This window comes from Triplophysa dalaica, chromosome 11 (assembly GCF_015846415.1).
Source record: "Triplophysa dalaica isolate WHDGS20190420 chromosome 11, ASM1584641v1, whole genome shotgun sequence".
Classification (NCBI taxonomy): Eukaryota; Metazoa; Chordata; class Actinopteri; order Cypriniformes; family Nemacheilidae; genus Triplophysa; species Triplophysa dalaica.
The window spans coordinates 22,732,986-22,745,006 of record NC_079552.1 but is presented as its reverse complement, the minus strand read 5'-3'; the positions used below and the strand labels follow the sequence as shown (position 1 = coordinate 22,745,006).

The 12,021-nt window shown below is 37.1% G+C and overlaps 1 protein-coding gene across 1 annotated transcript in view; it reads left to right on the top strand.

The window, feature by feature from the left end:
- LOC130431473 (exportin-5) overlaps positions 1 to 11,172 on the top strand; it is a 34,160-nt gene extending 22,988 nt beyond the window's left edge. The window contains exons 27-33 of the mRNA XM_056760517.1: positions 2,577 to 2,680; positions 5,505 to 5,564; positions 6,100 to 6,206; positions 7,879 to 7,986; positions 8,087 to 8,224; positions 8,623 to 8,787; positions 10,593 to 11,172. Coding sequence (XP_056616495.1) covers positions 2,577 to 2,680; positions 5,505 to 5,564; positions 6,100 to 6,206; positions 7,879 to 7,986; positions 8,087 to 8,224; positions 8,623 to 8,787; positions 10,593 to 10,742 — 832 coding nt within the window. The 3' untranslated portion in view covers positions 10,743 to 11,172. The remainder of the gene's footprint in view (positions 1 to 2,576; positions 2,681 to 5,504; positions 5,565 to 6,099; positions 6,207 to 7,878; positions 7,987 to 8,086; positions 8,225 to 8,622; positions 8,788 to 10,592) is intronic.
- Positions 11,173 to 12,021: the final 849 nt, after the last annotated feature.

Here is a 12,021-nt window from a genome sequence, read left to right as displayed (position 1 = left end):
AACAAAGAAATGTAATCTACTTTGAAACAACTTAAAGATGAGTAAATGGTGAGTGAATAAGGGCTATTAAATTTAACATTTATTTAGATTTTTTAAACTTTTAATTTACGCGAACAGTCTTTACAGGCCCATTGTAATATCATATCTCTGCCATTCCTACTTATCTGACATGTAGCAAAATACATCAATTTAAAGTATTGAAACACCTCAGTCTTGACCGCTGAATTCTACATCAAATACAGAAGATTTTTGATTAAAGCTACACAACGCTTTACATTCTTTTTTGTTATTTGGTAAACATTAGTGACAGGAGATAATAATCAGGAGAGTTCTCCAAGAGCCAAGAACCACTCGGGCAGAACTTTAGGAAGACTTTGCATCAGAAGGTACTGTTGTTTCAAAGAAAACTATAAGCAATGCACTGAACCGCCATGGCATCCATGCACGCTCACCACGCAAGACTCCATTGCTGAACAAAAAGCATGTTGAGGCTCGGTTAAAGTTTGCGAAAGAGCATTTGGAGAAGCCTGTGGATTATTGGGAGACTATATTATGGTCAGATGAAAGCAAAATTGAACTTTTTGGCAGTCATTCTACACACCATGTTTGGAGAAGAAATGGCACTGCCCACCACCCCAAGAACACCATACCAACAGTTAAGTTTGGGGGTGGAAGCATCATGGTTTGGGGCTGCTTTTCAGCAAGGGGTACTGGCGGATTTAATATTATTGAAGGCAGGATGAATGGAGAAATGTACTGAGACATTCTGGATAAAAATCTGCCGCCATCTACCAGAAAGCTGAAAATGAAAAGAGGGTGGACATTTCAGCAAGACAATGATCCCAAACACAAGGTCAAGGACGTAATGAAGTGGTTTCAAAGAAAGAAAATCAAGCTGCTTGAATGGCCCAGTCAATCACCTGACCTAAATCCCATAGAAAATCTATGGAGAGAACTGAAGATCAAAGTTCATAAAAGAGGCCCAAGGAACCTTCAAGATTTAAAGACCATTTGTGTGGAAGAATGGGCCAGAATCACTCCTGAGCAATGCAGACCACTGGTCTCTCTATACAAGAGGCGTCTAGAAGCTGCAATCAACTCAACTCAACTTTATTTATATAGCGCTTTTTACAATTTTCATTGTTACAAAGCAGCTGTACATGAGACACATTGAAACAAGTATGAATTCTAAAGCAGCCCCCCCCCGGCCAGGCAGATATAATAATATGCAAACGGTGATGAGGAACCCAAAACTCCCATCGAGAAAAAAAACCTCAGGGGAACCCAGGCCCAACCAGGGGATTCCAGTTCCCCCCTGGCAAAAGCTGCTGCCTCTGCACAAGCTCAACAGTGCTTGCACAACAAGGCTAACTAAAAAATAAATAAATTTAAGGTAGATTATAGATTAAAGATTATCATTAACAATCTAATAGTATTTGAAGTGTTGTAGGAAAAACAAAGTTGTCGCGTCCTTTATCCAGCTCTATCCTCTCAGCTATTGTCAGGTCACCGCTTCCCATTTTCAGCTCTGCCATCAGGTCTGGGCATGAACTGCATCCTGCGGTAACCTTGGAACAAAGAGGCAAGACTGGCTGAGAGTAGAGTACTGTTCTGCACTCTTTGATGCAACAAGTACATCATTTGTTGTTGGATGTGTTCCTGGTTCCGGTTGATCTAAATAATGCAGCCTAAATCCTCTGAGGATTAATATTATGGAGGTGTAGTGTATGCAAGATTGAAAAGATGAGTCTTTAGTCTAGATTTAAACTGACAGAGTGTGTCTGCTTCCCAGACTGTGCAGGGAAGAATATTCCAAAGTTTAGGCACTAGATAAGAAAAGGATCTACCAACTTGATTTTGAAATTCTAGGTATTACCAACTGACAGGACGCCTGAGAGCGTAGCGTAATGTAAGCGTAATCACCAACAAAGGCTTTTCTACAAAGTATTAAATAAAGTGTGTTCAATTTTTATTCCCTGTGTCATTTCACTTTATTCATTATGACTGAACTTGTATACTTAAATGTTCTGATTTCTTTGTATGAATCAATATTTGGCTTGATGGCTACATCTGGTGGAAATTTTGTGTCAATAGCCCACTTAGAAATCCCCTTACTGATCAAAATGCTGATGTGTCAAATACTTATTTTCCCCGCTGTATATCAGAAAGTGTAGAAGTCGCCAATGCTCAGCTAGATCTGTTGCTGAAGAGTAGGGGGGAGCGGGACACAACGTAACAGGGGTTTATTCTAACATGTTTTGCATAGTTATGTAGGGTACAGCAATTTGTGCTTTTTGCAGCATGAAAGTGAAGTATAATTTTTTTTTTAGACGTCTCAGTTGGGTATGTAAGTCACCAAATCCAACCTTATATTATCTTAATCACTGTCTTGTTGCATGCATAGCTCAACCAAAAAGCGTCTTGCACTGCTCTCCTTTACCCCATTTCAGGATATGTCCCATTTCAAGGCAGAGCCCAGACAGTCCAATACACAGTCTAATACTATTTTGATGTTGGATTCAATGTGGATTGAAACATTTAAACTTCACATCTTTTTAAATCATATGTCTCATCAGTGGTCAAGTGGAGGATGATACTTATGAAGAGAACCAGGTGACTCGAGAAATGGTGGAGGAACAGATGTTGCGTTTGCTTACACGAGAGGTCATGGACCTTCTGAGTAAGTACTTCTCCTTATGCAAGCCTATTAGAAAAGTAAGTGAAAGTGTTACTTGATTCCTAGATGCATTGTGTTTCGAACGTAGACTAAATCTCAAAATCGATTTTAAATGTTAGGTAATATAAAAGTAACTTAATGATATAATATCGAGCAGAAGAGAAAAGGAAAACCAAATATATCTTGGAAATTACCTGCACGACAAGCAAAATACATTTTGGGATGGTCCTTCTTCGCCACTGATAGATCTGGATAGAAACATACACTTGTCTCATAGTTGGATCTATCACCACTATTCTCTGGAGTGAGCAACATTAGGTTCACAGCGCATGTAATTCACCGTACTTCAGCGGGGTTGTTAATGAATAAGCGCAAATAGCATTTCCCAAAATCTGTCTCTGGCTGTTTAGACCTAAGAACGTAAACATACTTCTGTAAATACGCAGATAGTTTGTTACCTAGTTGAAAGGGCTGCATTTGACAAGTAAAGTCAAACTCCCACTGCTCCTTAACTGAGGTGTATAATGATTTTCTCAGGCGATGGGTGGTCTCAGCCTTTAGATCTGTTGGCTGAACGTCTGGTGCATATTTGTTTTCTATTTGAACTGGTTTCATTATTTTACAGCACAAAACGTTTTATTGTTATTGTGAGTGTACACAAAACAAATTACACACTTATTAGATTCAAAGGATAAAATGATTCTTGTCAGTGTGACCGAAAAGGTTATAAAGGGTTTTTTTAAGTACAAGTGATCGCACCGGCGCGTCCAACAGCCTGTCATGCAGTATAAGCGCTGCTGCTTCCACACACAGTCCACACAAACACTTGAACATTAGCACATTTAATATAGATATTAGCCTACATGTCATATAGAGAAGCCCCTTCATTTTAAAATGCCCCCTCAACATTACAATTCGGGCTATGCCACTGTTATAACCAGATACCCCAATACATCTAACGGTATATGAGATGAGACGTAGGCCGATCAGTGATGATCGATGATCACATTTCTAATACTAATAAAAAATAACCATGGCCAAATTATGACAAACCGAAACGATTAATTCATTAAATTAGTAATCATTTTATGACTATTAAAGAAATGACTTTCTTACCTTTCCTTGTGGTTCTTGAAATGTTCGATGAAATTTGACGTTGTTGTTGTCGTGTCAGATATTCTTGCGTTGCATACTCTACATCTGGCAAATCTGTTTTCATTGGCACGGTCCAGTTCAAAGTCCTTATAACCGAACGTGACTATTTGTAGAGCTCGACTGTTGTCTGCCATGCTTGGCACGATTGAGTTGTACAGCATTAAAGGCACAGGCGCCAGTTATTGTGCTGCTGAGTCAGAATCATTATTTTTAAAACTAAATGTATTACTTTATTTTACTTTATTAAAAGTTCAAGTCATTGCCGAGTCTTCCACTTTAAGTCAAGTCTCAAGTCACTTGCACTCAAGTCACTTGCTCTCAAGTCAAAGTCAAGTCATTTTCTTACTCCAATCAAGCAAGTCGCAAGTCCTGAAAATTGTGACTCGAGTCAGACCAGAGTCAAGTAATGTAGCCACCCCCCACCTCTGGGAAATACTCATAAAACATAATGACGGTTGCTTCTAGACTAGTAATTTGCAAAACACAGACTTATCTGACAAAATTGTATTTAATATTTTAGGGCTTATGGTCACACATTCACAAGTTTGCAAACTTTCCTTTACATATTTCACAATGACCTTCTTCTGGTTTAAACTAAATGATGTATCTGTGTGGTTAACGCTGATTGGTCACCTCAGTTGCCAAGGAAGAGCTTTGACCAATGTGACAACTTTTGGCACGCCCAGTACTCCAACCTGTAGGATCGCTAGGGAAGTATATCGAGCGCAGAAATACTCGTCATATGCCCAACTCGATTTTTGACAAGTTGGCCATGTTAAGCATGAGAAGACAGCACGTTTAACCTTTTAAGGAAGTCAGAATGCATGACACATCGTTGCAGTACCCCTTTAACTGTCATATAATCAGAAACTTTAAAAAAGTTCAAGCAGAGGGCACATGGTCTAACCCTGCACGGTTAACCCGCGTCAGCCAACACAAATTTCCCCTCGTCATTGAAGTCTCCAGACATTTAAAGTAACTGTAAATTTCTGTCACCACATCGGAAGGCCCTCCTCTTTCATTAGATTGGACAATGGGGAAAAAAGGAGCATGACGTCAAGCACTTATCTGCTTGCCGTTACGTTTTTTTCAACTTCAGGCGCTCAGAGTGCTCCACCAAAAAAACACAGCCGGATCCGAAAGCCAGATGGGCGCTCTTGTGCAGAAACTCTCAATGTGGGAAACAGAAGAAGAATGATTAGTTCCAGGAAATGCCTGTGGTCATATTCTATCGCTGCTCTTCAAACCTTTTTGTGTATTTTCATGATGATAAAGTATATTTATAGTGATGATGTTTGAAGAGTTTTGCACATTATAAACGCCTCAATCTCGTATGACTTAAGATCGATCAAGAGTAGTTCATGGAAGAGCTGTGCATAAAACACAGAATCGATTTAGACATGAATAATAAGCGTGAATCGTTATATACTGTGAATCGCTCCACCCTAGTTCTGAATGATCAGGCCCTTATTGGACACTTAGTTGCATTGAAAATACAGTATGTGACTGTTCAGGGACTACAAGCAAAAGTGACAACACTCTGCTGACTTTGAACGCAAATGCGACGAGATGATATCACAAATATGCTAATTAGTACATAGAGAATCAATTCTAAATCGAATCCTCAATTACCAATAGATTCCCACCCTTAACTGTTACTCTCTTTTACCAGGTGTGACTTGTATTGCAAGAAGGTTTCCAGACTCCTTTGGGAAAAAAGAGGAAGAAGAGGGTGAGTTTATGATTAAGTTCCAGTTAATTATCATCAATAGTAAATTGACTGTTCTTTGGGGTCGTATACTTGTGTGTGTATGCATGTATATTTATATATACAGTAAGTGTTTGGGTACCACTTTATTATAGGGACCAATTCTCACTATTAACAAGTTGCTTATTAGCGTGCATATTATTAGCATATTGGCTGTTTATTAGTACCTATAAAACACATACAGTATTCTGCACGACCATATTCTACATCCCTAATCCTACCCAATACCTAAACCTAACAACTATCATACTAACAATTAATATGCACCAAATTCAGAGTTTTTGATGCAAAAGTTGTAGTTAAGGGTTTGTTAATAGTGAGAGTTGGACCTTAAAATGAAGTGTGACCTGTGTTTGTATACAAGTGTGTTTCTTAACCTTAGAGGTAATGAAAGTAGAAATATGGAAAAGCAAGGTTACCATCTTGCAGTGTTTTCAGTCACATTTTGCATTTGAACTGTTGAGTACAATGGATTAAAGGCATGTTACTGTTTGGTTAGGACACGAAGAGATGATGTTAATGGATTCCTCTCATGGTAATCAAATGAATGCTGCTCAGGCATCAGATGAGCTCTCAGAATTGGGCAAGAAACTTCTTCAGTGTGAGGTGAGTTTTTTTAAAACATCACATGGTGTAACAACTCTAATTTAACATTATGTACAGTTTTTACATTATGCGCAGATAAGTATTAACATTCTTTATGTAATTAAATGTTCATAATGTGATATTTTCTCTAAATGTCTTAAGATCACAAAGCTATTCATATTTCTCTGGTTCTAAGGTGTCTTCATTGACTTGCAGTTAGATATCAGATTATATTTGTATTTATAAGGCTCTTACTAATCTAGCACCTTCATATCTGAGCGAACTTCTCAATTGTTGTACCGTTATTATTATTATTAGCTAAAGTTCAACTATCAAGCCCGAGGCTCAGGGATTTGAATGTGCATGGCCTGGGTTTACTTGAGGCCTGAGTTCTTTGGCCAGCCAGATTACCGCTCAAGCATAGAGGAGATGAAGCCATTGCTCTTGCTGGCCCTAGGTTTAAACCTCCCAGTTTATATCAGATGTTTTTAAATCATCCCTACTATCTGAAGGCTCCATGAATCACGTGGCGCTCCAGCGTTTTGGACATCCGTTGGCAGAACTCTCTCTCGCTATGGCTCTGATCACTCTGAAAAGTTAGGTGTGCTATGATTGGCCAGTTAACCAGTGTGTAGTGATTGGTGGAATACTGCAAGCTTGTGATGGAAATGTAACACCTCTTACCATATTTGGAACATCAAGTGACTCTTCCGTTGAACTGAAAAGGACACCCACTTTACTTGCGTATGAATTTGGGCAAAGAGATGTTGGTCAACTCATACCATCAACTGATGTAGATTTGTGGGGGTGTGGTTACACGAGGTGTTTCAGGCAGGTCTGGATGAGTATTCGCTTGTACATAGAATGCATCTTTGTTCTAACACTAGGGGAACAAAGTGTTGGACAAAAATTCTGACATTTTCACTTAGGGGTGTACTGCCTTTTGTTGCCAGTGGTTTAGACATTAATGGTGTTGAGTTATTTTGAGGGGACAGCAAATGTACACCGTTATACCAGCTGTACACTCACTACTTTACACTGTAGCAAAGTGTTGTCACATGAAAAGATATAATAAATTATTTACAAAAATGTAAGAGGAGTACTCACTTCTGTGAGATACTGTATATGCTATATTTTTAACTGATTTTTCTGAATATTAAAATGTACTAAAAATGATCACGTCATAAAGCAACATGGTATAATTAAAACGGGCATTAAGAGCAAATCCTTAATTTAAATCATCATGAACCCTTAACAAGAAAAGCCTTGCTAAAAAACTGTAAGGGCTACATTGCTTGATGTGAATTTTATCTTGACAATGGAAGTCTTGTATTCACGTGTCTACATGCATTACATTACAAGTTGCCACAGTATATACAAATTTGTCATATAAAACATATTACATTATGGAAAAATGTGTCATTGTGTGCAGTTATTACATTAGGAATTGTGGAGATGGTGGTCTAGTGGGTTAAACCACTGAACTGGTAAATCAAAGGTTGCTGGTTCGATCCCAGCAGCCACCACCAGTGTGTCCTTGAGCAAGACACTTTACTCCATGTTGCTCCAGGGGGATTGTCCCTGTAATAAGTGCACTGTAAGTCGCTTTGGATAAAAGCGTCTGCCAAATGACTAAATGTAAATGACTAAATGTTACAGGTGACTAAAGTTTTCCTGTTTTTTTTCCTTTTAGGATATTTATATGACTCTCCTGACTATTTCTTTTAATTCCCTGTCCTGGAGAGACACTGTGAACTGCCAAAGAACTGCTAGTATGCTCTGCTGGCCTTTGCTAAGACAGGTGCCTATATTCCTTCATTGCTGTTGAACTGTGATAGTTTTCCTGTAAATCTTTATCTGTCACTATGGATTTGAGATTAACTTGTTTAATTGTTGAACAGGTCGTTGATGGTAACCTGCTACCAGAAGCTGTGACCTGGCTTTTCACCAGTGTACTGAAAGGACTGCAGATGCACGGGCAGCATGAAGGCTGTAATGCAGCTCTAACTCAACTGTCGTGGCTCATCTACGAGACTCTGGTACGTCAGGTCATATGTGACCACACACACAAACTATATCAGTGTATATTTCACAGCAGATGTTGAATCATGGACGGACCACCTACGAACCAAACCCCATCGACTTCCAATGTATGGACAAAACCACTGACACATTTTTTAGAATATCTCCTTTTGGGCCTCTCAGAAGAATAGACATATAAGGGTTTTGTCCAGGAATAGAGGGTGAATAAGTGGTGACAGAATTTTTATGATTGGGTTTAGCTATCCCTTTAAAGCTAAAGGGTCGAAACTAGCAGTCACCTACAAATAACAGTTCCTTGTTAACCATTAGAATTCAAAAGTGCATAAGGCCGCTGCAGTGTTGTTGTTATGTGAGAAAATAAACAAAAGGACCATTACATTTTATTTCTCCACAGAGGCCTCGGTACATTGAGCTACGTTCCGTCATGAATCAGATCCCAGACATCCACATAGATGCACTTGAGCAGTTTGACCAAAAAAACATCCAGCCCACTGGCTCAAAGGCTGCGGAGAAAAAGAGAAAGGATCACTTTAAGAGACTTATTGCGGGCACTGTGGGGGTAAGGCTGTTAACTTCTTCCTTTTTATTCATCTTTTCTTATTGCAAGAACAACTAATGTGAAAGTATACTTTAGACAAGATGAACAATGGATTGCTATGTATAATAGGATGGTACAATTTAATGTTGTGGTTGACTAATATATAAAGTGAACTTTTGTCGCATCCTAGGTCAAGACAAATCTAATTTTGCTACTATATTTTAGGTGGAATTCTCTATTAATCTTATAATACTCTTACACTAGCCCATTTAAAAGTAAGTAAAAGTAAATGGAACAAAGTGTTCTGAATTCTATAATTCATTTGGGGAATCATGTGAGTGAAGTCAAATTCATAAAGTGTCATGGTGGTTTAACAACCATTCAGGAGCCTTTTTTCCTTGTATGTGTCCATTTATGCCTTTCAAATTTGATTTAAAATTATAGTGTGAAATAGTGTTCGCAGTTACACACTTTATCACAGATGTTTCTGTTAGGGGTCCATTTAATCTAATATCACTAGTTTCTGATGCTCATTAAAAATGTAATGTTAAACTAAACTACTATTTTGAACTATTTTCAATTGTTTAATGTTATATTTTTGAGAATTGGTGCTCCACAAGTTTAGAAATTAAACCGCTGTGTGAATTAAGATATTTATGTTGCCCAACATTACTTGAGAAATTTAGCTTTAATGCATATTTCTGTTCCATTCACTTAAAATGTCAAGCAATATATTATACAGTATTATGAAATCTATACACAAATGATTTTATAATGTAGCAGAATGAAGTGGGTGTCTTCGATTAATGTTTAATTTATGTCATACATAAATTCAGTGATAAATTGTATTTCACCAAATCTTTGGTTCTTTTATGAAGTTTCTGAGACAACGCTCATGCGTTGGGTGCTCTCAGATATGGGAGACTGGCACAGAAGCCAGGAAACTTCAAATCTCTCTTAATTTGTGTTCTGAAGATGAACAAAGGTCTTATGGTTGTGAAACGACTAGAGGATAAGTAATTCATGACATCATTTTCATTCCATCCCTTTTAATTACAATACAAGGCATGATGCTTTCATGTTATCGGATGTTTTTTCAACATGAAAAGAATAAAACCACTTCAGCTGAACTTGTTGACTGTCATGCTTGCTTTTCAGTGTTAATGTATTCAACAAACAATTGCCTTTGGCTGTATAAGCAAATTGTCAAACGGTCAATTTTGCTAATTATGGTAACCAGCATTTTTCATAAACATAGAATTATATACAGGAAAATTATTGTGGGAAAAAGGCATCTAGTTTTACATAATTTTTCAAAGATTCGTTTTCGAAGTAGTTTTCAGCATAAACCCCAATAAATATTGAAAAAAGCATTTCTATTAAAATTTAGAGATATCTCTAATGAAATAAATAAATTTATTGTAACGTACACATAAATAATGTATGTAGATAAAATAATTTCTCATTCTTTGTCAGTTACTCCATATGACATTTCCAGGTACCTTCAGTCTTAACCTTGATAAAAAAAAGGTTCAAATGTTATTTATAGAAACACTAAGTATCTTTAAAAATATCTGATGCATGCTTTTAAAACGTCTTATGCCAAACCTTTTTTGTTACTGATCCTTAAGTTTAGAAATATTTAAATTGCTCATGTGCTTTATTTGTCACTCCTTTTCCTTCAAACTTGTTACTGTTAACCGTTTAAATGTGGTGTTGGTGGATTTAAACTAAATTGTGAAAATCATCACACCTGTGAGTCTGTTAACAAGTTTCTATAACCAATTACTAACAGTCAAGAAATGTTCTTTTTTTTGTGCTGACAGAAACCACTAGGACAGCAGTTCAGGAAATATGTTCACATCCGAAACTTACCATCTCTTTTTAAGAAACCGAAGCCTACGCAAGATATTTTGGAGAACACTAATGCTGCAGGACTGATCGGACTATTCAATCCTGAGTGTGACAACTGCTGAGGAAACAGTCACTTTACAATATCTTATGGACAGTTGACCTGGGTTTTTTTAGAGCAATTCATTATTACACAAGAAGAGAACATTTGTGTGTTCATGTTACATGATTGGTTGTTTTTGTTGTTTTATGTGTCATTGTTATCTTAAAAAAATAAAAAGTTGTATGAGGACCTCTGCTTGAAAAAGCAATTTAACAGGAAAACAAAGTAACTTTGAAAGAGTAATGCAAAATCTTTGTAATTTTAACTAATTTATTCTGTGAATTAGATGTCCAAAACCAGCATCCAACACTACATTCCAATATTGTATGATGGCCTTTTTTAAATAAAAGACCAGGTCAAGGCTAATTACCATTTGACATGACTGTGTACAGATTGTGTAAAATGTGTTGATTTATATTCAGAATTTTTAATAAATGTATACTTGAACAGTTCAGTTATTGTAGACTTTCCTTAGTTAAGAAACCTGAAGAGTGTTAGATTTTACACATGCCATGCTTTGTGTCAAAGTCTATTATGCCAGTCAAACGTTGATTACGTTTAGTCAAAGTTATAATAAGTAATAAATACAAGAATACTACACAGTAATGTAGAGGAACTGTATTATTGTATGTTGGTTGAAGATGTGGAGTGCCTCTTAAATTGAGCATTAATAGAAAAAAGCTGTTTTGATGGAAGAACAAAAAGTCAAATGTCCTTTCAATTATAATTGTGGAAAAACACAAAATCTTGGTAAGAATCCAGTTTCATAAATGAACTTACACTGGAGTTTCCATTAAAGTTGACATGTCATAAATACGATCGTTACATCCATTTCATATGTCCAAGTTAAACTGCTTCTGAAATGTAGGGCGGGACTTGATCAAGAACTGTTTGAGTCGTTGGAAGATGGTCATTGCTATAAAATGGAGGCAGATTTGAATGCGAGTTTGCTGTCAATCGTGGATTCTTCCCCACTGCACTCGCCATTTGCACCTGTCCACAAATAAAAAAATATGAAATGCACAGATAAGTCACTTATAAAACACACAGATACTCCATAAAACATGACTTTCAATTTTGATTTAATGACCAAGTCTACTACAGGTGCAGAGGCCAGTGCCAACTGTCAACCTTACCACGAAAAAGTATGTTTTTGCCAGCGGTTTTTACTATGGTAACAGCACAGATTTTAACATTTGGTGTTTTAAATACCCATGTGAGATCTCTCTTCAAATTTGTAAAGCATTTGTTTTATTTTTAGTGATTTTTCATAGTCAGGTAAGAGCCATTTTCAGGATTGT